At 41.3% G+C, this 25,832-nt stretch overlaps 1 protein-coding gene across 1 annotated transcript; it reads left to right on the top strand.

The window, feature by feature from the left end:
- Nucleotides 1-25,597, top strand: PSMB7 (proteasome 20S subunit beta 7). The gene is made up of 8 exons (XM_086625158.1): nucleotides 1-62; nucleotides 201-300; nucleotides 566-663; nucleotides 1,054-1,194; nucleotides 1,507-1,622; nucleotides 9,385-9,443; nucleotides 23,636-23,787; nucleotides 25,378-25,597. Exons 1-8 carry the CDS (start codon nucleotides 1-3, stop codon nucleotides 25,487-25,489), a joined length of 840 nt encoding a protein of 279 aa, XP_086481284.1. The 3' UTR covers nucleotides 25,490-25,597.
- The last annotated feature ends 235 nt before the right edge of the window (nucleotides 25,598-25,832 follow it).

The following is a 25,832-nucleotide window of genomic DNA, read 5'->3' as shown; positions in this document are numbered from 1 at the left end:
ATGGCGGCGGTCTCCGTGCTGCAGGCGCCGAGCGGCGGCTTCAGCTTCGACAACTGCGCTCGGTGAGGCGCGGCGCGGGGCGGGCGGGGCGCTGGGGCCGGCCCGGGGCGGCGTGGGGCCGTGAGCGGGGCGCGGCGGGGGCCGTGAGCGGGGCCGGCCGCCGGCCGCCGCCCGGGCCCACCTCTCGCCGTGTGTTGCAGGAACTCCGTCCTGGAGGCCGAGCTCGCCGGGCAGGGGCCGCGGCTGCGGCTGCCCGCCGCCCGCAAGACCGGCACCACCATCGCCGGCGTCGTCTTCAAGGTGAGGCGGGCCTTCGCGCCGGGCGGGGGGCCGGGGCGGCCCGCGGGCCGCTCCGCTGGTTCATGGCGGCGCCGGGGCCGCCCCCCGCTCCGGGGCCGGGGCTGCGGAAGGGCCGCCCGCCCCCCGGGGCGGCCCGGCGGGAAGCGCAGTCCCGGCGCGGCCGGCGGCGGAGGCTCCGCGCTGCTGAGTCACGGCCCGCTGTGCGGAGCCGCTCCCCGGCCCCGCTCCCCCGGCCCCGCTCTGGGATAATCCTGTCTTCCTTCAGGATGGTATTGTCCTCGGAGCAGACACGAGAGCGACTGAAGGAATGGTCGTTGCTGACAAGAACTGTTCGAAAATACACTTCATTTCCCCTAATATCTAGTAAGTTTTAACATTGTTTGTTGGGTGAGGGGATTGGAAATGGCATTGGGATTGGAAATGGCATTGGGATTGGAAATGGCATTGGGATTGGAAATGGCATTGGGATTGGAAATGGCATTGGGATTTTTAGCCGTCGTCTTTGCTAACAGCAAATGTTAAGGTGTGCTTTAAAATGATGACTTAATTTCTTAGCAAGGCTTGGGGATTTTTGGTGTTTCGTATCTAATTAAACAGACTATCTTGTTTCATGCTCTGGAAATACTGATGGTGTGAGAACTTACTTTCCTCAGTTTCACGATGAGAAAATTTCTACTTGTTGGATAAAGCTGAGAGTTATTTGTCTCCTCTGCCCTCCCCGCCTTTTCCTAAGTGGCTCGTAATGTTTTTCAGTTGTTGCGGTGCAGGAACTGCTGCAGATACTGATATGACAACTCAACTGATTTCTTCCAATCTGGAACTCCACTCGCTCTCTACTGGACGACTTCCAAGAGTTGTCACAGCTAATCGGATGCTAAAGCAAATGCTTTTCAGGTAACCAAAGGAATTTCTTATTTATTAACAATGCTGTTAAAAGACCTAGCTGAGTCTTATATACCTAAATGTACCTAAATATACCATGAATATATATATTATGTACCTAATATACCTAATATATATTATATACCTAAATATACCATGTTTTATTCTTAATTTAAACTATTGCTCACAGGTAGTAAAATCAGTCTTTCTGTTACAGAGATGTACCTGGTGTAACCATGGCAAAAATCTCAAATGCATACACTGTGTTAAAAAGAATCACAGTTTTATTGTGGACTTTGAGTCACATGCAAACATTGTTCCTAGGTATCAAGGCTACATTGGTGCTGCCCTGGTTTTGGGGGGAGTAGATGTCACAGGACCTCACCTCTACAGCATATATCCCCACGGATCAACTGACAAACTGCCTTACGTTACCATGGGTAAGTGATACTCCCTCAGTATTGTAACACTGCTAAAAAGGGTGAACGTTTCAAATTATTATTTAAAGTGGCTTTACTTAAATTCCATTGTTTGCTGGGAGCTGTACAGACCTCAGACTTCAAAGATAAAGTTGTACCCATATTTATAAGGCAGATGCACTGTTCTGTTTTTCTTCTACTACTTCAAAACCATGGGCTTTTGTAGTATTTAAATCTAAGCTGGCAAAAAAAGGGTATTAGAAAAGTTGTTGTGTGCATTTTCCAGCATACCTTAAAGCCAGAGAATTGTGGGATTCCCAAAAACTTACTGTAGAAAGAAAAACAAAATCCTTAGAAACTAGGTTTGCAGACAGTCCTAACTCATGGTTCACATGAAGTCTCCCTTGGGGAATTACTTTCTGTCTGAAGTTTTTCTGTAGCTTCATTAGGAAAAACTGCACCTTGCTTCTCCTTTGGGACTGTTGCACTTCTGTATGTCTTGCCAGGTAACAGCTGTATTTTACTCAAGAAGGTGCTTCATTGTAGTGAAGCAACACCTGGTTTACTTGCTGCATGTAATATTTGGTCTTAACTACTGTGTGGAGCTTCTCAATAAAGAAGTTTAATTCTGTCTACTGCTGGGGTCAGCTTGACATTAGTAGCCCACCATCAGGTCATTAAGTGTTAGTGCCCCAACTCTTCTGTCTGTGTAACACTTTCTGTAGTGGCAGTAATCTGAGCTGTGGGTGCATGAAGTTCTGTATGTCTCGTTCAGTATCAAATTAGGGATTGTGATCATTTTGAAAGCTGAAACCGCAGAGTTTTTGCATGCTTTTTTGGCATTTAGGTACTACCCTGTCAAAACCGATTACAAAAGCATGTTCAGGATATTTTGTAGAACACAGTCTTGGTAAATATGTTATTTGCTGTTTTTTCAACTGTAAACAAGAGTATGGGATAACATGGAAATACGTACTGTGTCGTAGCAGAATGCAAATCATAGGTAGCTTTTCTGAAGCATCTTGTCTTTCTCACTTAAAAAGCAGAAACGTTGCGCCGTTACTTCCCAGTTATACAGAAGATGAAGAATATCTACAGGAGACAACTAAATTCCTGAACTCCTCAGTGCTGCTGGGAGCAGCAATAATTTCAAGTTGTGAAATGGCTCTTGAGTATATACCCTTGTTACCTGTGGTCTTGCTGAACAACCCAGAGGCCTCTTATGAGTGTGTTCAGGAAGACACTGTATTTGCAGAATACAGAGTCATCAGTCGTATTGAGTCTTGATTTATGAGTTTAACTTGTCGTTCCTCCTGTGTCTTCTAGCTGTTCTTTGTCCGTGTCCTCTAGATAAAATTGTTTCTTTAGGTGTCTTGTTCTGTTTTTTAATCATTAAGGGATGCTTGGAGAGGCTTTGTTGTAAGAATCCTGGAGTAAGAAGCTGTAATAAGCTTTGTGATGTGCAGGAGAGCTTTAGTGCTCACCGTCATCCTTGTGTGTTTCTGAGAAGGGAAATAACACATGCAGTGTTGAAAGGAAGGACACCCACATCTTGAAATATTATGGAACTTGCCTGACCTTTGGCAAAGGGAGTATTTTCAATAGTAGCGTCAGCTTGTTTGATTAGTTCTGAGTTCTTTTGTGATTTATAGGCAATAATCTGGGAGTGAAGGGTGAAAAATGGTAAGAGGTACCACTGAGACACTAGTAAGAGATGAAACTAGTGCCTTCTGAGCTAATAATATTCTTGTGCAGTTTCATCTGTGGCTTTTGAGGTTACTGCTCTGCTGAGAATATTGTATATCTGGAAAAAGTAAAATTCCAGACATAACTAGGGTGTGATTATTTTTGCTCTCTGCTCAAGAAGACACTGTATCATTTAGACTTGTTTTATTTTGAAGACGTGGATGATTTTAAGTTAAAGCTTGGTTTCAGTAGAGCTACGGAAGTGTAGTGTAGAGTCCAAATAAATATATCAGAAAAGGAAATTGTTCTGAAAATGAAGTGTGTCAGATTAGTAAATCAGATTCAGCCTATGCCTGATGCAGCTTTTATGCTGATTCTCTGGTGGGAAAACATAACTTTAATTTTAGTTAATCTTTTTCTGTTCATGGTCCAGATAAAACACCTACTTACTATATTCTTGGACATGTTAAAGGTTTTTCTTTTTCTTCTGGATCTTTGCCCTACTGAAACAGTGCAGCTGTTGAACTGAATGGTCTGATGAACTGTATGGCAGGAACCGTGGTTAACGCACAGAAATTCTGCAGAGGCGGTGCTGGACCTACAGATGGTGCCATTTCCTTTGGAACTGGCACACACCTCCCGGGCAAATGAAATCGTGTAACGGTCGTGTGATGTCATTGTTTAGCCTTTGAATCAAGAATCGGACACTTACTTTTTTTATATAATACTGTAGTAAACTGCAGAACTATAACTGACTGTCTGCTGATAGCTGCTGGTAGTTGGTTGCCTGAATAAAGTCACACAGTTTCCATTATGTACGTGGTTACTTTCCTGCCGGTGTTTTAAAAGCTTTAAAACAGTGGCATTTCTGAAAATCCTGGCCACTCCTCTTTTCCACAAAAATAACATAGTAGCAGAATGAGTTCAAACAAGTAGGAAGTAGAATATCAATGATTAAGTTCATTGTAGTTTAAACTTTGCTCTGCTGTCAGCTGTACCAGGTCTGTGTCTGGTCGTTCCGTGTTGCTCTTGGCCATGCAGTCAGACAAAGCCCTTCTCAGCAGAAATGTCCTTTACCTTTCTACACCAGGTACACTGATACTTTCTCCAGTGACTAGGATATATTTCAGTAAAATGATTAGCTTGTGCATATAAATGAAAGATAGAAGTGAGACAGCAGAAAAAGTATCAAAGGTCAAGTCAGAGATAGTGGTTAGAATTGTATTTCGATCTTATTTAGGCCAATCTATTAACTTTTCCCAATGTTCTAGGGGCAGTTTATTAAATCAGGGTAGGTATTGTGGGCCAGTTAATTTCTGGAAATTCATTATTAAATAGTATAAGTGGTTGAGGTGTTGGGTTTTTGTTTGTTTTAATGTGCTAGAATGTGGGGTTTTTTGTTTAGCTGGAGTGTGTTTGTGGACAGAAAGAGTGATGTCCTCCCTTGCAAGGGAGGCTTAGAAGATACTCAGTGCTTACTCAGTGGTGAAAACATCAGATTAAACTGTTTATGCTGACAAAGGACAAAGCCAGATTTCAGCAAACGATGCAGGATTGTCTGATTGCTTGGCTTGCCTAGGAAAGCTTCTGGCCAAGAATTATAATGAAATGCATGCATAAAATTAAAGCACTTGAAGTCTGTAGTTCAGCTTTTGGAAACAGTAAGTATGTTCCAGTAGTCTCTGGGGCTAAAGCTCGTCCCCTGGTACTGGTGTTGCTTCATATTCATAAATCAGCTCCTCATGTGTTGGCAGTGTCGTCCTGCAGAGCCAGCAGGACCACTGCTGGGACTCAGCCCCTCAGCCAGGAACTGGGGTGAAAAATTATCCCAGTCGATGGGGCTGTGGAGATCACTGAATTTTTACCTAGAATGAACAGCAAATTGAATAACAATGAGTGCATGTGAATAAATGCCCTGTCAGGGAGCCCTGACACTGATGGATTAGGAAGTGCTGAACGTTACTCTCCCAAGGCTCTGTAGATCCTCCAGTGTGACAGGCTGGGGTAGCAAACAGGTCCTTGGGTGATGGAAATGAACTGTGCTTAGCCATAAGAAGTTGTCTTTGGTGAATGTTCTGCTAAAAAGATCTGTTAATCTGTTTTAGAAAGCTACTGTAGTTGCAAAACACAGTGGAAATCAGTGTCAGCTGGATTTTTTTTTTGCTATGTGTCAATAATATTTCACTTTAGATCAATACTGAAGTGGTGCAACTGTTCAAGTAAAGACTGGATGAGATTTTTAAAGTGAGTGTATTACATTGGAGTCCAGAAAATTTTTAGTAACTTAGTTGTGGAAGCTCATGAAATGACTGATGTTTCTTAAAGAAGAAGAAGAAAAAAAAATCTCTTACAATCTCATAACTTCCCTGATTCATGCTAATTATCAGACTGAAAAGCATTTGCCTCAGAATAGAGCTTTGCATCTCAGTTTCTATAGTTTTTTATAATTTGTTTGGCAATCAGTATTTTCATATATTTAGATGCTAGTTTAATACTTCCTGGATATTGGTTTCTAAAGTGTAGCTTACTGAAAGCGTTTGCAGAATTTTTTGGCATTGATACGGCGTTTTTTTCTTGATGTTTGTTTCCAGGGTTGTTGAACCATTCGCAGCAGTTGGTGGTTTTTAAAAATCTGTCTGAAAGGTTTTTTTTTGTCCTGAATGTTATATAATACAAATACATGATGACTTTACCAATTATTCTTTAGCTATCCTTATTGCTCACACACAGAACAGTTGTAAACTTACAACTAAGAAAATTTCCTGTTTCTGCATGGTTGTGTGGTGTTAAGGTTTCCAACTGAAGTTCTCTATCTGGTGTAAATATCTGCTTTGTATTACCTTGAACCTGAGCTCAGGTAAGGACTATTTAATGACACGTTATCTCACAGCTTCCCTGCATGTTTTAATAGCTTCGAGGTTGAACTGCTGTATCTCAGCAATGTTGAATCCTAACCGGTAGTGACTTAAATCAGTTATTGTGTGTATGGGGTGGGAACATCTATCCCTAATTAATGGATGGTGTTTTGCAATGTCTGGATTTGATCTTCCTCCAGAACCTGTGTTTGGGACTTGTTAAGCTTGTTTCTACGTAAAATGAGTTATTGGTTGTTGAAAATGAGTTATTGGTGGGCGCTGAATACCTGGACGAGAGAACAGTTGTTTCCCACATACAAACAGGTTCTCCACAGACCCTCAGATCCAACTTTTCTGTGCCTTTACTGGTACTGCAGTAAGAAAACCACACTTCCAATGCTTACTTCAGTTCAGATTTTATTGCCAGCTCTCCTGTTACAATGCACAGCTTTCACAAGTCAGCTCAACTGCTTGGAACACTGTGAGGTTGCTTGGATCGTATGTGGAATTTGTCAAGTGGAGGGAAGTTGGTGTAATGGGATAGTGAAGTTCACAACTGCTCGTGAGAGACTGTCCGCTGCGGCGTGCCGGCGTTCCTGGACGGTCCCATGAGGGGGTTCCAGTCCCCCCGCAGCACAAATAGGGCTGCCAGGGGTTTTAGTTAATGTGCTCCAGGTGAACACATGCACATCATGAGTATTTTCAAACCAGTTCATAACGCTGTTGTCATACAGCAGGTTTTGTTTGGCTGGGCACGCTCGGAAGTATACATCTATTTGTGTTTCTAAAAACAAGGTGTTTACATCTGGTGCTGGTAAGAGTAAAGAATTTTCATTGTGCTGTTTATGACTACAGAGACGTGTTCTTTCAGAGGATGCTGAACTGTGCTGCGAGACTCTTGCTAAGGCACTCTTTTCAAATGTGGGGTTATAAAGCTTGGGGTTAGGATTTATAAGCAGTAGAGAAAAAAAACAGACGAGTTTATTCAGCTTGTCCAGCTTTACTTCCTGTTCTGTTAGAACCTCCTTGCCATCTTGGTTTTCAGATGTAAATGTCTACATGTAGATTTAATTCAATTTAGAGTTTCAGCAATTCTTTGAAAACTTACATTGTAGGACTGTCTGCATTTATTAATTTAAAGTTGGTATTAGATTTGACATTTATTTGCATCTTGGTAACATGGTGAAATAAATAAATAAAAGTATAATTCTTTATACATGTAATGTAACATAAGGTTCCCCACCTTCCCACCCTGCCTTTTTCCTTTTTCTTTATAAGTCTGCTGAGTTCTTGCCTATAGGTTCTTTTGGGAACTTCTTTTGAAAAGGAGCTGGAGAAATGAATCCAGTCTGAGCCATGTATGAGATTATTGCAATATTTGTGTTACTGATAGTTTTTATTGTTCAATAGAAGTTTTAAGAAATTAAGACCACTTTTTCTTAGCTCAATAGCTAATGTAGTAATTTCTGTCATATACTATCTTTTATACTTCTTGCACGTTTTGTTTGGTCTCTGTATTCTTAATTTTTTCAAAGAACCTTTATCCAAGTATTCCTAGTTTTGAGGCTTCTTGTTCTGCTTATGGTGGGCCTCCACTTGAGTGTAGTTAGAACGTGGTCTTAGTTTGACACCGTATCTCAGAGGTGCTTTTTTCCCCCCTCATTAGAAACGTTCCTATGTCGTTCCACAAGAAGAATTATTTTATGGTTCGAGTCCTGTATTTGTTTTCAAACACACCTTATTTTGACCTTGTTTGAAGGATCAGTAACATTAATTTTGCTTGTGATTTGTTCTGTGGTATCAGCTGTTTGTATCAGCAGTTCATTTCTGCTATTAGTTGCTTAAAAATCTTTATTCCCAGTTTCAGCATTTAAAAAATGGAGTCGTGTATTGCTCCAAGGTGTAAATGAATAGTCATTGCCTGTGATACAAGTACACACTTAGAGTGTCCTACTGCTTTTAGACGTGATGTATTTGGTACTGTAAAGGTAATGATCCTCAACCACAGCAATATTCTGTAACAGGAATATCTGTCATATTCATTGGGATTACCATGTTCATTGATTTGTGTCTGTAAATCTGCTGTTTCTACCCTTTAAATTTGATCTATAATTGGACCTCCTTAAATGGTTCGGGTAAGGTAGTCTGTATTTTCTCAACAGTGTCACTGTCAGCTTCTCCTTTTTCATTATACATTCAGCAGACTTGATAAAATCAGCAGGACACCTCATTTGAAACTGTTTAATCGCTGCCTTTTTCTTTCACTAAACCATTGAGGTGGTCAAGCGATATACACAAATCATTTTAAATAGAAAATATGGCTTTCTCTGTGACCCAGCTAAACAGATAGCAGTATGCAAAACAAGTTAAAAAGTAATAAATGCCAAAAAATCTTCTAATTGGAGTAAAAAATTGCAGGTAACTTTATTCACTCCCCAAAAGTAGTGCTCTCTGAAATATGATTAGGGCCACAGACAGAAAAGATATCTTCCCTCAGACTTGCTCTTTCTGAACAAAGCAAGTTTACAGTTTCAGATGGAATCAGACTGCTTTTTGTATTAATTTATGGCAAGCACCTTGGTAGCACCCGCAGTTACGGTGCGTTGGGTGGAGGTGGCTCTTGTTCCATTGCCACGCGTGCGCTGCATCCTTGCGGAGAAGGAATGTTAAGCTCGTGTTCTCATGTCTGTCATTGTGTCTGTTCAGTTACTGTGCAATGTAAAAATAATGGCACAAAGGAAATGCATAATAAACTGTTTAAAAGTGGAGGTGGGAAATCACCTGATGGCAGCAGCCAGCTGCCCTGTTACCTGTGCGAGTTTACTCATCCCCGAGCGCAAAGGTGGCTGTACCAGGGCAGCTTGTTAAAGCAATCTGTGCATTCTGTGCCGTGGTATGAAATGACATTCCCTCTAACGTGGGGCAGGAGAATCGGAGGAGTAGGGATTGCAAACTGTGGCATTGCAGTTCACTCTTTTTCTAACCTCATTTTCATATCTCAGTGTTCAAAATAGGAAAAGGAAAAAGGCTGTCAGAAGGGTGACCATGGCAAGTCTGTGCACTCTAGCTGTAAATTCAGGATTAAATTAGGTGGCAGACTTAGAGGGGTAGATTTAGAGTGTATAGTAAGCTAAGGTAGACTTCAGTCTGGTTTGTGCTGTTGGTGTTTGTTATCTTTTTTTAAAAAAAGTACTGTACCTAAATACACTGGCTAAACAAGTGTCCTGATTTCGTTACCATAGGTTCTGGATCATTAGCAGCTATGGCAGTATTCGAAGATAAATACAAACAGGACATGGAGGTAAGACTTTTTTTTAAAAAAACTCTGTTTCTTCCCTTAGTAAGAATTTAAGAGGTTTAAAGCTTTAAAAAAGTTAAATCTCTTCTAGTTTCCCTGCACTTAAAATGTACTAATATCAGCTCACTGCAAAGCTGTAAAAATTGATGGGTGAAATAAATTTAAAGAGATATAGTTCCTTGCAAATTTACATATGGAAAAACTTGTGTGATTTGAATGTAGGTGAAAGCTTTAAAAACATAACAACTTGCTGATTATAGTTAACTTCAGGAGTTTAACAGCCCTTGCACAGTCAGTAGTGCTGTTTTTCTGTCAGTAGTCATTCCTTCTCTCTCTCTTAATCTTGAACATTTTTTGTTGATTTTACAATCATGCATTGCCTTTTCAAGTAGTATATGAAACCAGTTAGATTTCTGGTTGATTAAGTATGTTCAGAACTAGTAACTGGACTTTTAATATCTACTTAAAAGCTGATTATCAGAAAACTTATGAGGTTGTAGGTTTGTGTTTTGCTGATCTTGATAAAAATGGAAAAATCTTTGGTTGCTGATTACAGAGAATCAGTCAGGAGAGCTACAAGCTGGAGTGTCATGGTTAAGATCAGAATAAGCTATTCAGTTACGAATGTACACAGTATGTTATTTTTGTTATCTATAATATTTCTGTTACACCATGTTCAGTGCCTGCAAAATGCAGCAGTGAAAAACGCGGTTATCTGCAGACAGACTATTGATGAAAGTAAACCCAAAACAATTAAAGGGCTTCCTGTAACTGTGTTTCGTAAACTGCCTCAGTGATGTCAAGCCCTCTTTTAAACCATGTTAATCTCTTCAGACTTCCTGTGAATGCTCCTTCTCATTCCAATTGATTAATAATTTCGCAGTAAAGAAAAAAATGAAGAATTGAACACAAAATTGAAAATTGAACCCCATTAAAAATGGGTTGTAACACTAACAGTTGCAATCACTTTAGTCTAATGCAGATATAACAAATCTTACAGCTATTCAGTATCACCGAGTAGTATGGAAAAGGAAAAAGTTGATTTACTTCAGAAAAGGTCTTTAGACCTCATCTTTAGTGCAGCTGCTGTGGGTCGTCCCCTCCCTTTCAAATGCACTATATTTTCAGGTGGTGGTCCCCTAAGTCCACTGAGTTCCTCTGTAAAGTCGATCAATTAAATTTAAAATTTGAAGTCGTACCTTGTTACATCTCCTGAAGAAATGTGATGTGTAATACCAGTTGCTTTAAAACAAACAAAGAAACAACCCAAATAAAAACAACAAAACGACTTGGTTTTGAGAAGTTTTCCATTAGTTAAACTGCTTAAGAGTTAGTAACAAGCAGTTTTCTGATTATTCCTGGAACTGACTCCTTTTCTGTCAGTATATGGGAAAGAGTTGTAGGTGTGCAAAATTACAAAACTGCAGTCAGGATTCCTGTGTTGCTGCGATGTTTTGGGCAGGATCTGAAGACACTGGACATCTAGTCCAGTAAATATACCTCTGGTGTAGTTAGAAATGCTATCAGAAATACTGGATATTTCTAACAGGCGCTCAAGTTTCTTCTAAGCAGCATTGCACTAGATAACTGATAGCAAGAACCACTAGGTAGAGGTAGAATCTCCACTATTTTTTCCTTTCTCCCCTTGTGCTGCTGCAAGAATGAGAGAATCTTTTTTTTCCAGCCTCTTGTGTGACTGTGCACTTGGCATGTGTGCTATTCATACTGAAAACAGGGACTACAAATCCTTGGAATCAACAGCTACAGCATAATAGTTCACTTTCAAAGATACAAATGTCAGAGCTGTGCTGTGAAACTAAAAATTTCATCTTATTCTAAGCCAGTTTTCAGGCTTGTTTTTTAAGTCATTCTTTGTATAAGAGCAACCAAAAAAGGCACTAAAAATTGGTAAATCTCCAACTTTTCCTGTTTAGAAAGGTCATCTTAATTAAATTGTCTTCATACACAACCATAAATGGCAGCAGATATTCACTGTTAAGCATGTAGAAATGCAGCCTACCAATTTGTTGAAATAGATATTTAGATCTTTGAGACTTGGCGTGCACCTTAACCCTTCCTTTGTTTTCACTAGATATTGTGTTATAACAATTTAGTAATTGTATTGACTAAACTAGCAAAGTTTCAGGTGATAAAGCTCAACACTTCTTCATATTCTGTTATGGCTGCCAGCTTAAAATATTTACCCTTAAAGTCACCTGTGGTTTGTTTTGTTTAGTTTTTTTTTTCCCAGTAAAGTAACAAAATAACAAATGATATCTCTACTGAAATTAAAACAAATTAAATCTGAAGTATACTATGTGTATTTTACATAAAACTTGCTATGAAATGGCATTGATGATAAACTTAAAATTCCTGGAAATTAATTTAATAAAATGGGTAGAGGCTTAATATTTTTCTGTCAAGATCAATGCTGCTTTCTTTGCACTAATTGTCAGAATATCTTGCTAGGGCTACTGGAGGGTAGTGGTGTGCTTCAAGACCATCACATCACAGAAAAATGATTCAAAGGCAAACTGTCCTGCACCCTCTGGTATCGACTTGCAAATTAGCATCTGGAATGTAATTAAACAAGCTTAATGAAAGTAGCAGCTGAATACTACTGGAAAAGACAATCAGCTCTTTTGCCTCTGATATATATTCTGTACCATTGAAGCTGATCACCAAACGCATCGTGTGAGCACAGTTAAAAAAATTAGCATTTATTTGAAGAATAGGAACTGTTTTTCATTCTGTTATGCTTTTGGCATGCACTGGTGTCCCATGAGAGCCATGCCACAGCAGATAGTGCACAATATTTATAAATCCATGACAGGCAATAATAGCAACTTGAAAAATTCTTTTGCTAGAATTTCAAGTTGAGAGCTGCCAAAAGCTGAGAGGATCAAATCTGCAGTGGCAGCTGCTGTGCCCTACAGTTAGAATCGTAGACTTTGAAGATGCTCAACTTTAAAAAATAAAAAAAAATAAATTAAAAAATAATATTAAAAAAAAAGTCTGCAGGCTTAGCCAATTTTTGCAGGTTTCTAGAGCCCTGGCTCTCTGCCTTTTGAAGATGAGTTGCTGAAGCTTCTACCACTGCCCGAGGCATACTAACACCAGCAGGATGTGTTTTTTTTCCATAGACTTAGTGTGTCTTCAGATTTAAGTAGCACATGCTTTATCAATGCCAACTGTGATGGTCCTTTCCCTGGTTGCAATGCCGGGAGATGATCTTTACCCAACATCCTTCAGAGAAACTGCTAAGATAGATGGTGACGCACACGAGTGCCACTTCTGCAGGCTGATTTATGGAGCCATGTTTCATTATGAAGCAAGTGCTGGCCTCTAGAGGAACCATTATAGATTGCTGAAGATGTGAACACTTTCAGCCCTGAAGGCCTGTAGATGCTTCAAAAATGTAATGCCAAGCACATAACTACTGTGGAACAATATTAATCTGTCATGTGGGCAGCTATAGATCTACTTTAAAAAACATAAGTGGAAGAACAGCACATCTAATAGAGTGTTTTGAGCGTAGATCTTTCATTGCAGCCAATTTTTCTTTCAATAGAATTTCAGTAGAGTAGCCACATGTTTTTTTTTTTTTTTTAAACCTTACAGTCAGATTTTGCAAATGTACTCCTGCCTTCTGGTGTTAAACAATGGTAAAGAAATACTGGGAGTCAGTGAATGTGGAAACCATCATGATCTGGAGAAAAAAGCCTGCAGTGTTAAACGTTGGAATTCTGCATTTGTCTGTACTGTGGTTGTTGAATTCCTAGGGAGATTAGGGGGTATTATATATTTTATATTTATATGTTTGACTTCGTGTTTGAAAAGTGGAAGCTTTTTGTCTGTAGAAGAATTACTTGATGTACAGCGAGGCTATGTCGTAGCGTTCTGTCAAAAGCTTAGTGTTTAAGTGAGGATCCAGGCTGCTGGTAACTTCATTTCTTTTCTGTGTTTCATCAAAACAGCTAGGTTTAGTAAAAAGAGGATCCAAAAGGAAGAGAAGCAGTAGAAGCCACAGAAAGCAGAACTATTGCAGGGAGAGGGAAGTAAATCTTTGTGTAATGAGTTTAGGGGCACGGAATAGGTGGAAAAAAATGGAAGCAGGTAGGCTGGCAGATATTTAAGAATTATTTCTAAAACAGATTACCCCAAAAATGTGCAATTATATTTACAGTCATTTACTATACCTTTTTTGAAGTGTGGCAGGAAATCAAGTGGTACTGAATGAAAACAAAAATACTCTGGAAGGGTAAGAACAGATTAAAAATAAGCGGGGGCCGTTGTGAATGTATTCCACTTGGAGCGTAGGCACTTCACCCTCTTGCAGCAGCTGTGCTGGCTGAAAACTGCATCTTGCCCTCCTGCCAGAGATTTGCACTCCTTCACCTGTCGGCCCAGTTTGCTTTTGTGATCGTTCTGCAGTGATTACTTTTGCTACAAACATGGATTAGGGAGCAATCTTATGAGCAATTCAGCTGGCAGATTTGGGTAATCCTCTCTAAAAGGAGAAATGTCGGGCAGACAGGAGGAGTAGGAGGTAGAAACCTTCTTCAGTAGTTGGAGCTGTCAGTAGGTGTGTTCACAGAGAAATTGTAGGAAGGAAAAGGGCTGGGAGTTGCCAAATGTGTAGACTCAGGCTCTTCTGGTCTGCTGTTTTGTTTCTGGCTTTGTGACTGATTTTTGAGGTACTCTTGAGCAGCCCCGTGTTCCCAGAGCGAAGAAGCTGCAGCAGGAAGAATTCCCTTCCTCTGGATGCTCGATGTGCACTGAAGGTCTTTGCTATATCAAAGTGGAAAGCAGTCTAAATTCAGCTTTCACTGTGTACCTCTTACTTTGTAAAAAATACATCAGGCATAGCACAAAATATTACAGAAATGTGATTTACTTCCATTTTTAAACAGCTGACATACAGATCATTCAGATGTTTCTGTGCTCATGTTTCCTACTGTCCCTCAATATGGTGGTATTATTTTTGTTTATTAACTACTGACAATAATACTGAGCTATTCTTGGAAACTGTCAAAACTCTGTAATCTTCAACAATAGTTGTCTCATCAGTCTCATTTAGCCTGCATCTGTGTGATTCCAGGCTCAGGGGCAGTGACAAGCTGCATATGAATTCCGTATTCATTAGTGGTGGTGATCAAAATGCTCGTGTCCCCGCCACGGGGCTCAGGTGTGGGAGTCTGCAGGCTAATCCTGCCAGCTGACATCCGGAGGTTTAATGACTCCATAGGAAGGTGACCACTTGCTGGGAGGTTTGTGGGCTGAGCTCAGGCAGCAGACAATAGAGATCAAGCCAGACTATGGGAGTTAAGCTGGAGAGCCTGCCTGAGATACTTGAACCCCCGTTGGTGTCAAACACAGAGATTAAGTAAATGGGGGGGGGGGGGGAAAATCTGATTCTGCAAACAAAAATAAGTACTTAGTATTTATGTGCTCTGTGTATCTGTTTCATTACCCGGTGACAGTCGCTGGGGTTGTTAGTGACACATCTGGGCTGCCTTTCTGCCAGCGCTGGTGGCGATACCGATTTCGTGCTTCGCTCACGTACCTGTGCTGCTGTCTCCTTCAGAGGCCTGAATTTCCACGGGTGACTATCTGCGGCAGTGCAGACAGCCAGCCAGAAAATAAAGGCTTATCACACTGTTTCTTATTTTTAGATTAGATTAAAATTATCCTGTGGCAACCTGCTTTCTGCTTGACACATCGGACAGTTAGTGCTGTTCTCCTCTTCCTCACAGAACCGTGCCTTGGATGGATTTTCTTTGTGGAACTAATGTTACACAGGAAACACGAGGCTGATGTAAAACGTGCTAGCGGGATGTGCTCTGGAGTGGCTGGGATTACTGGAGAAGTGCGTTGAGGTCTGCTTTCTGAACGTATCAAAGCACCATTCCTGTGCAGAAATCGGGTGGGGAAACTGCCAACAATGTCAGTCTGAGTTACCAGCGATACCCAGTAGCACCTTCTTCCAGTCTTCTGTTTACAGACTATGTCGAGGGAAATAAATTTTACCTTAGTTTAAATTGGGCCTTGCTGCATGACAAAGAGCAACAATTTCTTCACCTTTACGAAAGTAACACTTAAACTTTGTACGTAATAATGTGGACAAGCTAGTGGGAAGCAGGGCTCCATGTCAAGAGATCGTTTCCCCGCACAGGGTAGACGTAGGACAGGTAATTATTTTTGATGCATTTCTCAGGAGCAGGTGTTCCAGTTTAAATTGTTTCAGTTTGTATATCTCCTATAACTGCAGAACACAGGGAAAACATACTGGAAAATATTTCACGTGGCACGAAGCCCGAGTGCTGCTCCGGCAGCGGAGGCAGAGCACGATTTCTGCCTGAGCAGGGAAGAGGGAACGGGAAGGAGGCGGAGGGTGGGAGCCAGCCCGGGCTTCGGGGAGGCTCCTTCCCAGCCCATAGCCTTAATGGGGCATTCTGGTGTGTGAGGAGGGAAGAATTACCAGAGGGCCCAAGACTTCTTTTTCCAAATAAAAGTTGATCTTCATTCCCTTCCATCCTTTTTTCAGAGGTAAAGTCAGTCATACGAACAGAGATTTGCTTTATGTGAAGCCAGACATATTATTTCTAGGATAGTAATTTTCTGATATGCAATAATAATATATAGTAATTTTAATTGCCATCTTTTTGCATGGTTTACGTGCCTGGCTACTTTCTGGTGGCTGAGGTTCAGCGTGTTGCTGTACGGTAATGCAGCTGTACAGAAAATTGAGGGCATCGCACTGTCAGAGGAGAACTTGCAGCCTGGCAGAATTTACAGCTCTCTTACTGTTGAGCGAGTTCATTGATTTTGAGAATCACTTCCCTAAAAACCGTGAACTTCACAGACATAAGAAGTGATGGATTAAATGTATTTTCATGTCCATTCTTAGCTTGAAGTATGGAAATAGCATTAAAAGAAATCCCGTAGTTGTGAGAGGAGCCTGTAATTTAATTCTGTGCCATTGGAAATATGTATTGTGCTAATCTCCATGTAAGGAATGGCATAAGGAACTAATGTTATTGAATAGCAGTTCCGAAGCATGTAAGTTTCTTGCCTTGGCAGGTAATTTGGCATAAATTGTTAATGTAAATCCAGGTTAGTGGGGAAGACATTATTTTACTAAAAAAGATAAACTGCTGATTAATTCAGTATAGAACTCAATTACAAATTGAAAGTGTCTCTGCGGGACGCCAGTACCCTAAAGACAGCAGATGTTGAATTGATACTCCAGCATATTTCACACTGGTATGAAATATTAACGTGGTTTATTGTACTTGTGTGGGGTACGGTATCAGAAAGGGGGAGGTGGGGATGAGTCTGGGCTTGCAGGCGTCTGCGGCTGGAACACGGAAAAACTAATCACTGAGAACAACAGTCGGGGACTAAGGTGCATTTTAGTTGAAAAGTTCCTAGTAGAAAACAGTTAGAAAAATAGACATTTGCTCACAGGTTAGTCACAACCAAACTGACAGCAAATGCATTACAGAATTACCTGATCCGTGGTTCTGGGATCTATTACTGAAGGAATTCTGTTCATTTGTGTGAAAACCTGGATTGCTGCGCTCTGCCAGGGCTGCTAAGGCACTGCTGTGCTCCGATTGCTTTTTGCATAATTTCCTGCCCATGGCATGTCTGTGCTGAAGATTGCTGCTTCCTAAGAAAACTAATTTTTCTGTATTTCTTGCGTAACGCAGGCAGCACATTAACCCTGAAGTGTTCATAAAAGAAGAAAAAGATTTAAGTTGGCTTTTGCCTTCCAGTGTACTGCACTGGTGATGGGGGCCCAGGCAGGCGCTCAGACTTTGCGTTTGAGAACGTGCCAGGTGATGGACAGACGAGTAGTGCAGTGGCACAAGAAAATACAGGAGTGTATGTGACTGAAACTGGTCTGGGCTGCTTTTTTTTTTTGTCTTAAATAGAAGTCCAGCTTTGAAAGCTTCAGAGAAGTTAGAATTTAGGCAAATGTATTTAAAGTTACCATTCCAACCAGAAGGTGTGTTTCAGGGTGTTTGAACAGGATGTATTCTGGAGAGAAAATTCTAATCTTACTTAATAGTCTGTGAGTCCTTGACACTGTTTGTGCAAATACTGAGTCACTCACTTGCCTTCCTGCAAGTGAATGAGTGTGATGTTTCAGAATTTGGAGCGTTTCTGTTTGCTAAGTCAGGCTGTGGAAACAGAACTGGAAAATAACATGATACACCTTGATTCAAAATAAGGTAGCTGTTTAACACACAACGAAATAGAGCTGCTATTCCACTTTCTGCCCCTTCACTTTTGCTTTAGAAACTACTCAGTTTCTGTTTATCTTAGTCTTTAGCAGTTCAGAAACACTAAATAAACCTGTGCATATTTGAAGGCATGTTTTTCTATAGATTCAGGTTTTTCCTTTAGAGCATACCTGATTCCAAAATAGTCTGTGGTTGAAATTCAGCAGAATGGAGGTGATGCCACCCTGATACCTATTACAGGGCATAATTTTGGTCCTAGAGATCTTAATGTTTCCATAACACGCTGGGAATGTTTTGGGAATTTCTACCCATTCTTCTTTATGCACAAACTGGTGGTTGTTCCCAGGACCCATCTCTGTGTCTCCCAGGTGCTGCTGATCTTACAGATTCTGATTTTCATCATCCCTTTGCTTTTCCTGGGATCATTGCTTTCATTCTTTCTACTTGCAACTTCTGTCTTGCAACTGTTTCTTTGTGCTGTGGTCGTTTGACATGTCAGTTTAATCCTATTTTCTGTGATTTGGAATTCTGGTCCTACATATTGATAATATATATCTGGTTTAATAGTCTGGTTTGCATGGTTTGGACCGTTAGATCTCAGCATTCTGCTTCTAAACTTCTGTTGTGACTTGAGAGCACAAACAAAAGATGGTGGAGGAAGGAGGGCGAGGGGACAGCTGGAAAGACTGGCTGCTTTTAAATTTCATTCACCTGATCAAAGATGAAAGAAAAGCAAACTATTTTGATTGTAGCATAGGTCCATTTAAAAAAATAGCTATGAAGCAAGGTATGTCATTCATCTGCTTATGAGGTACTACTTGAAATGCATACTTCTTTTTTTGGTGGAGACTTGCTAAACCTGAGTGGTTTAGATTACATGTGCCAGCCCTTTTCCAGCTTCAAAAGGTCGCCAAAACAAATTCATTCTCACTAATGGAGTCTTTCAACCTCCCTTTACAAGAAAAACACAAAGTCCTTTGCTGCTCCGTTTTGTTCTCTCCTTGGACTTAGCCAGCAGATTTCAGCATTGCTTCCAGTTACGTATTGATCTCTACCACGACTTCTCCCAACAGGCAGACTTACACACCCTCTCACATGTTGTAGTCTGCTGATTACTCTTCCAAAGTCTAATTATGCTTCTGTAGGTGCTTATGTCCTTCAAGAGGTATCACTTTCCTAGCCCCAAATCCCCAACACTCCTTTATAGATTTATTTATTATCATTGTCCTTCCTGAAGCTTCTTTTTTTTTTTTTTCTCCTTCTCTTCCCATGTGAGTCTTGTGGATTCTCACTTTAAGTAGGATCGACTTTTTACATGATATAATTTGAAAAATTTCATTCTGTTGTAAAAGACAGTTATGATAAATATTTTTTTTATTTTTACAAAAATGTTTACACACTATCATACTCATCCTATACTAATATTCATTATGTACTATATTTCAAATCCTTGATAAGGCTCGTTGTGGTTGAGCTGCATTATGTATCATAGATGTAACAGGATGCCAGTGACCTGCAGAAGGTATTCATTTCACTTTGGTAAGAATACAAAAAAACCCCACAAAACAAACCAACAAAACCAAAACCAAAAGCCCACAAAAATAATCCTTTCTACAGTTTTTAAATCTGGAAACGACATCTCCTGTTTAACTTGCTTGTGAAGTTACAAAATGTTGAGGAAATAATAATCACAAAGCTGTTCAGCTGCTCCTTTTATTGCTGGAGACGTAACATAAACTTGCTTAAATGCTATTAGTGAAGATAGTATTAATATGATGTAAAAATATCCCCGTCTGCTGTAGGAAAATGTCTTTTTTCTTTCAGTAGCACTTGAAATCTGGAAATTACTTAAGTGAGAAGAGAAACTTGATTCAAGTCATATACAAGAATGATGTGTAAAAGTTCCTTATTGGTGCTGTTTGGGACTTGCAGCATAGCAGCTGTAGAGAGGTAATCTATCAGTTCCTGAGTGTCTACAAAATGCAACTCTCCAGATAACAGGTTTAAAGTAAAGATTTAATACAGTCTCTATCTACTATGATGTTGCAGTGACAGTTTAAAACTCATTCTCTAAATCTCAGCAGACTTTATAGCTAGCAGTGGGCCCATATAAAGCTTAATGGCATTACAACCCATAAATCATCTTTTAAAGATGCTACCAGTAGCGCCAATATTAAATGCAGACAATTGTCTGTGTTATAAATAATTTATCAAACACCATTTCAGATTAGCCTTCCATGCTGAGTTATTTATTTTAGCCTTTACTGTACTATTCCTGAGACGCGTTTTGAAAGATCCATTACTGGTCACTTTAATGAACTTGGGGTCTGGTTTTTCCCCCTCAAGCACGCTGGTGCATCTGTGGTGACCATTACAGGGCTGATGTGGACCTCTTTGTGCCTTTTACAAGCGCTGCCCATTTGTCATGCAGTGGTAAATGGAGTTGCACATTGGAGTCCTGGGACACATTGTGTGATGTGGTGATGGAGACAAACAGATAGCTCTATAAAGTGCTGCTTGTCACAACTGACTCGTCTTACAGTACATCACTCTCGCTGTAATCTCATTTAAGAAGCAGCGTGGACCCGAGAGAATGATATTCCCAGTTAGCTTGGTCTTTGCAACCATAAAGCAGGAAGTGCTCCTTTTATATACTCTGAACTTTTAGGGTTTTTTTTTAAGATTAATTATTACAGTGACTCATTCATGCCCCTGTACTTAAGCCTGTGTCAGCACTTTTCATGATAACCTCCTATTTCTGACTGTAAAATAGCAGTCCTTGCTAGAACTTCGTGTGCAGGATTTGTGTCAGGGAATGATGTGGGTTTTTTCCTTGTGGCTATTCTGGTCATCTTTCCAAATTATGAGAGGAGGAGGAGTAAATACATTGAAGCAGGTTGTCTAAAATTAAAATTATCCTGGGTTTATGAACCAGGCTGCACTGTAGCAGGCAAAAGAGCTGAGATGACATTTTGGACTTTGTCTGTAGTGGACGCCTCAGTGCAGCTACAGCTGAGCTCTCCTGACTGTACTGGATATTTTTAGAGCTATTTTGGTAACAGCAGGCTGATAGAGTCCATCTTAAAAAGTAAATAAAATTTAAATTAGTGAGAGGACTCTGAGATTTACCTTGTTGTCTAAAAAGGATTAAAAGTAAAAAGGGGAGTGGAACAAAACTCCCCCAATCTGCTTTAGTTTTCCGAAGCTGCGACGCTTTGCTTATGCTAGCGTTCATGTCATAGCTTGAAATTATTCTGGTTTTGCTACCACTTAATTTTGAAAACATATCTGCACAGACTTCTTTGGTTTAGTATATGTACTTTCACTGTAGCACTAAAATACGCTTAGCTTGCAACAAATGAGTGAAAGTGGGCTTCTGTCACTTGAATGACGTGGTACTTGCTTATCAGTGGTTTATTGCCAAAAACACTGAAGAAAGGTACAGGAATTATTTTTGCAGCACGGCTGTTGGTTCTACTCAGCTTAGTAGAAAATGTAATTCAGTTTGCTTTTAAAGAGTAGGACTAATAACTGGGAGTGAAAGAAGAAGTTATGCAATTTTCTATTTTACTGGAAAAAAAAAAGCCTCCCTCCTGGTCACTACCTTAATTAAGCTGTTCGAACAGGAGCACTGTTATTAACAAGTTCTCCACGGAGGCCACGGGAGAATGCAGAGCACGCACTGGGAGCAGACGTGGTTGTAGCTGAGCTAATTTTGGGCTCCTCTTCAGCTGCGTTTGCACACTGGGGCTGGTGCAGCTGCTGCTGCAGCCGGAGGGCCGCGGCGCTGTGATTCCCATGCCGCGGGCTACCGGCAGAGACACCGAGGCCGCCAGAATGAAGCCAGTTAGTTGTTTAAAAAGCTGCATTTATCAAAATCAGCATCGAATATTTGCTCTTGGTTCGTGATGTCCAGTGGCAGCAGCTTACTCAAAGGTGTGAAGCAGCAGCGACGCTGCGACGCGTGATGGCGGTGAACTGGGGCGGTCGGCGATGGTTGTGTTGGGCCGAGCAGCACCTGCCATAAACGACTTGAGGATAAAAGAGTCCGAGTTTTCTGTTCATGGATGTGTTTCAGTCCCGCTCTTTCTTTACTGAGACAGGCAAGCTCTAGTCAGACTTCTCAAGTAAGTTCCTTACACACCTTGGAGAAAAAACTGCGGGGTCTGACGTGCTCTGGAAGGTACTGGTGAGGCTGCTGAAAAGCTCAGGGTGTGATTGTTACGTGTGTTGTGTGTGTGCGTGTGCACACACGTGTATATGGACACGACCGCTTTTCCGTGCCGTCCGACACTTGTGCCAGACGACTGGAGCAGGAGCACTGCTCTCAGGGAGCAGGACGTGTTCTCCTGCCTTTGCTTCTCCTAGTAAGCACCACGGTGCCCTGGGAAGAGGTGCAGGACGGAGCCGTAGTCGCTCTTTTGTCCCAAGGACAGGCAGATGTCGGAACTGCCAACAGACCCTGTACCTGTTTCTTCCAGGATTGAAAATGATGCAGGAAAGCTGTTTGGCAACATTTCCTCCTGCTCAACGTCCTCCGTTACGGAGCAGAACTAAGGCGTTTCTGGCCCTGGCAGAATGTTTCTGCGAGCGCTGGGTCCGAGCTGTGATAAGGTGCCTCTGCAATGAGAAGGACCTTTTCTGGGAGCTGAGCAGCTCCAGGAACCACCCGGCCTCTCGCCAAGGCTATCGGGCACCTGCCCATCAATACCATTCGTGCATTTTACTGGGGAGGGTGTAATGAAGATGGTTACAGAGCTATTGTAAACATTTTAATGGACACCTGGATGAATTCAAAACGTTTCCTTGTAGAAGACACTGGTCTGCATGTTACTTGTGTGTTTGTGTGACCCAGGCACCTCGGCACTGCGTCAGGCTCCTCAGACAGCTGCTTTCTAGGGAGCACATTGCCCAGGGTGAGGTGCAGTGATGTCTCAGCAGCTGCACGTTTGCCCTTTAGGAGAAGAAGTAGATGTACAAAACCTGTAAGAAAGCAAACGTCAGAATTTCTGCAGCATTAGTGCGTGGTTTCAGAAGCAATGAAAATATTGAGCTTTATTTCCTGTTCTAGTTTTCTAGTCTAGTTTTGTTGCAAATATGATTCTAGTAGTTGTAGAAAGTACTTTGGAAATACACTTCTGAAATATATAAATACAGTATTCATTAAGTGAACTATATTAAAAACATGTTTTGCTTTAGTTACCTACAGAATTTCTGAAGTCTATAGCAGAAAATAAACTAGCAATTTTTCCTTTTTTTTTTTTTTTTTCTTTCCCCCACTTAAATCGTAAGAACTTAACTACACAGTGCAGTACTTTGACAGGTACCTAGTTTGACCAGTATTTTCAACAGGCTTCTTTAAATTCTCTGCACTTGTGTTCAGGACTGGAATTAATTACCAATATTAGCTGGCTGCAGTTCAGCGCAGAGCCTGGCTGGTTTGCAACATGGTTACTATTAACAGGAGCTGAATGAATTTTGCAAACCGAGGTATGTTACAAAATCACAGAAATACTGTTAGTGCTACAAAGGATGAATAAATAGTCCCTGCGAGGGAAGTCTTGTAACTAAACCAGTATGGAGCTTGAATTTGTATGCAGCTGTTACGCAGAGGGCATCATGGGAACTTGGGATGTACACAACACACAACAGCCCAGAAGATAAAAAATTGTAATTTTTTTGTTGTTCATTCAGACAGAGTGCCTCCTTGCCTGTCTGTACTCGGTCTGACCATCCTGCGGGGTGGTGGATCATGAACAGGTTGTCCCTGTGGTAGTCCCACCGCTCAGCACTGGTGTTCATGCCCTGCAGTACTGTGGTGATTAAGGCGGCGCTGGCATCTCCTGTGTCGTTCCGAGAGCTCCCAGCTTCCACCATCACATGGCCAAAGATTTCTGGGAAACGCCAACACTTGCGCAGTGACAGCTTTTCTAACTTTTCCAGGAAGAGGAAGCCAAACAGCTGGTGAGAGATGCCATTGCAGCCGGCATTTACAACGATCTGGGCTCCGGCAGCAACATCGATATCTGTGTTATAAGCAAGAATAAGCTGGATTTCCTCCGTCCGTACGATGTGGCCAACAAAAAGGGGGACAGGTGAGTGTTTCTGAGGCTGTGTGTTATCCGTGCCCTTCCCCACAATTCCTAGTTTCTGTAATACCAAATTTTGTCAGAGCCACTAAATATGAACCCACTGCAAGACAAAGCCAAAAGAAACTCCACAGCTCTGGCCTGTGACTACCAGGTTGCATTTTACTCTATTTCTAGGGGCCCCTTCTAGCCAGTGGCTGGAAAACAAGCCCTATGCAGGATTTTTAAGACAAAAGAGACATTGTTTTGATATTACAGTTTCCTCAAAATTGTCCAGAAATATACTGTGATGTGTTGAAAGGATAGTTTACAGTTAGTAACCAAATACAGTAGTAACAAGTGAGTTGGAATGAAGGTGAGTCCCAAATAAACTAAACAACGCTTGTAAGCAGTCACGCGTTCCTCATCAAACAGTCCTCTCACCCATTTCTACTATGTAGAAACTTGTGCTTTTTTTTTCCCCCAGCCCTTTTGTTTGGCAAACCACATCAAAAAGGCACGTTTCTGTCCAGCCCCCCCCCCTATTTTCCTCTTCTGAGTGTTTGTTCCCTTGAAGCATGTGGAGCTTGTTGTCACCTTTGTGAAGGATTTGCATTGCTCTGTCGTGTGTAATTCTCAATCTCTCACATTCACGTACGGAACGCTCTGGGAACAAGGCTGCATGTCAGTATGTGTTGTGGCTTTGCAATACTGATAGTGTTCAGGATACAGAGGTGCTGAAATTCCGAAACAAGCAAAGTTTGAGCGTTAGGGGAGCTGCAAACTTTAGTTCTCAGCACTCGGTAAGTCGCTCGGTGAACTACACACCTGATGGGTGAAATCGCAGCCCTCAAGGCAGCTACAGGACTCTGCAGTACGTACCTTTACGTTACATGTAGCAAGTTGTACAACTTTTCAATCCACTGCCAAAATAGTAGCATTTGAAGGAATTGCTTTTTTCCTTCTTTCTAAGGCAGATGCTGTGGCCAAGCCACACAGAATTGTGCTGCTCCAGTTGAAGGTCTTTAGATTTCATCGTGTACAACTCCATAAGCATGACATGTCATTCTGAGCAGAGCAGCTGCAGAGAGTTTTTATTACACATTTTAAATGAGATTTTGGATTCTACTGTGTAAATGGGTGCAAAGGGTGACAGCTCCTTTAGTCAGATGCAGTTAAGATTTCAGAAGCATGGCTTGATTACAGGCAGTCTTTGTGTTAAATGTTAGCTAACTTTAGTGCAGAAACCCAGCACTAACTGACCGGTAAGATTATTCTAGAGTTGCAAAAAATAAATTAATTTCTAGTTCTTTGAGGGTACACAGCAAGAATGTCCTTATGCTCTAATGAGATCCCACTTATTTCTATAAGGTAGCCTTTCCAGTTGCTTGGTAATTTTTATTTCTTTAAAGACTGTTTCCTAAAAATGCTAGTTTTCCTGAAACATTATCGGTTATTGCAATCAGTTTAGATTTTGCAGCAAGCAACATCTTGCTTCCACTTACTTTGGACTTTTATGGGAAACTTCCAGAGAAAGCTGATTAGTTCTAAAATTTTAAATGAGTTCTCCCATGTAGTACCATGTTCCAGCTTAATTTTCACCTGTTTCTTTAATAGGTATGGTAGATACAAGTGTGAAAAAGGAACTACTGCTGTTCTCACAGAAAATGTAGCACTCCTGGAAATTGAGGTGGTGGATGAAAGTGTACAAACCATGGACACTTCCTGAACCGTTCCGCGCAGCCCTTCTGTCCCCGGAGCCCAGCACTAGTGTTTAGAAGCCTTCCAGCATCGAGAGAAAGATGCACAATAAAGAGTGTTCTGGCTGCTCTCCTCATCGGTGTTTTTCTGTGGTGATTCCTTTGCTGCGGTTCCCTTCCGACACGGTTGGGAAGGTGGGGCTAACGCAGAGCAGAACTGCAGCATCTTCCTTGTCTTTTTATGTGGTGGGCTGTGGGAGGAGGTTGGCCCTTGCCCTGAAAGATCTGTGCTGTGATGTGAGAGCGCCAGGCCAAGCATGGCACTGCCACAGGGGGCAGAAACCCACCACGTACAACAGCTGCTTTGGTACT

Source organism: Tauraco erythrolophus, chromosome 22 (genome assembly GCF_009769465.1).
Source record: "Tauraco erythrolophus isolate bTauEry1 chromosome 22, bTauEry1.pri, whole genome shotgun sequence".
NCBI classification, from domain to species: domain Eukaryota; kingdom Metazoa; phylum Chordata; class Aves; order Musophagiformes; family Musophagidae; genus Tauraco; species Tauraco erythrolophus.
This window is presented reverse-complemented; position numbering and strand designations above follow the sequence as displayed.

Excerpts from the sequence above, each read along its gene's own strand:
- PSMB7 (XM_086625158.1), top strand. The coding sequence starts at position 1 with ATGGCGGCGGTCTCCGTGCTGCAGGCGCCGAGCGGCGGCTTCAGCTTC. Across the intron at positions 664-1,053 it reads TTCATTTCCCCTAATATCTA|TTGTTGCGGTGCAGGAACTG; the intron begins GTAAGTTTTAAC and ends AATGTTTTTCAG. Across the intron at positions 1,623-9,384 it reads ACTGCCTTACGTTACCATGG|GTTCTGGATCATTAGCAGCT; the intron begins GTAAGTGATACT and ends TCGTTACCATAG.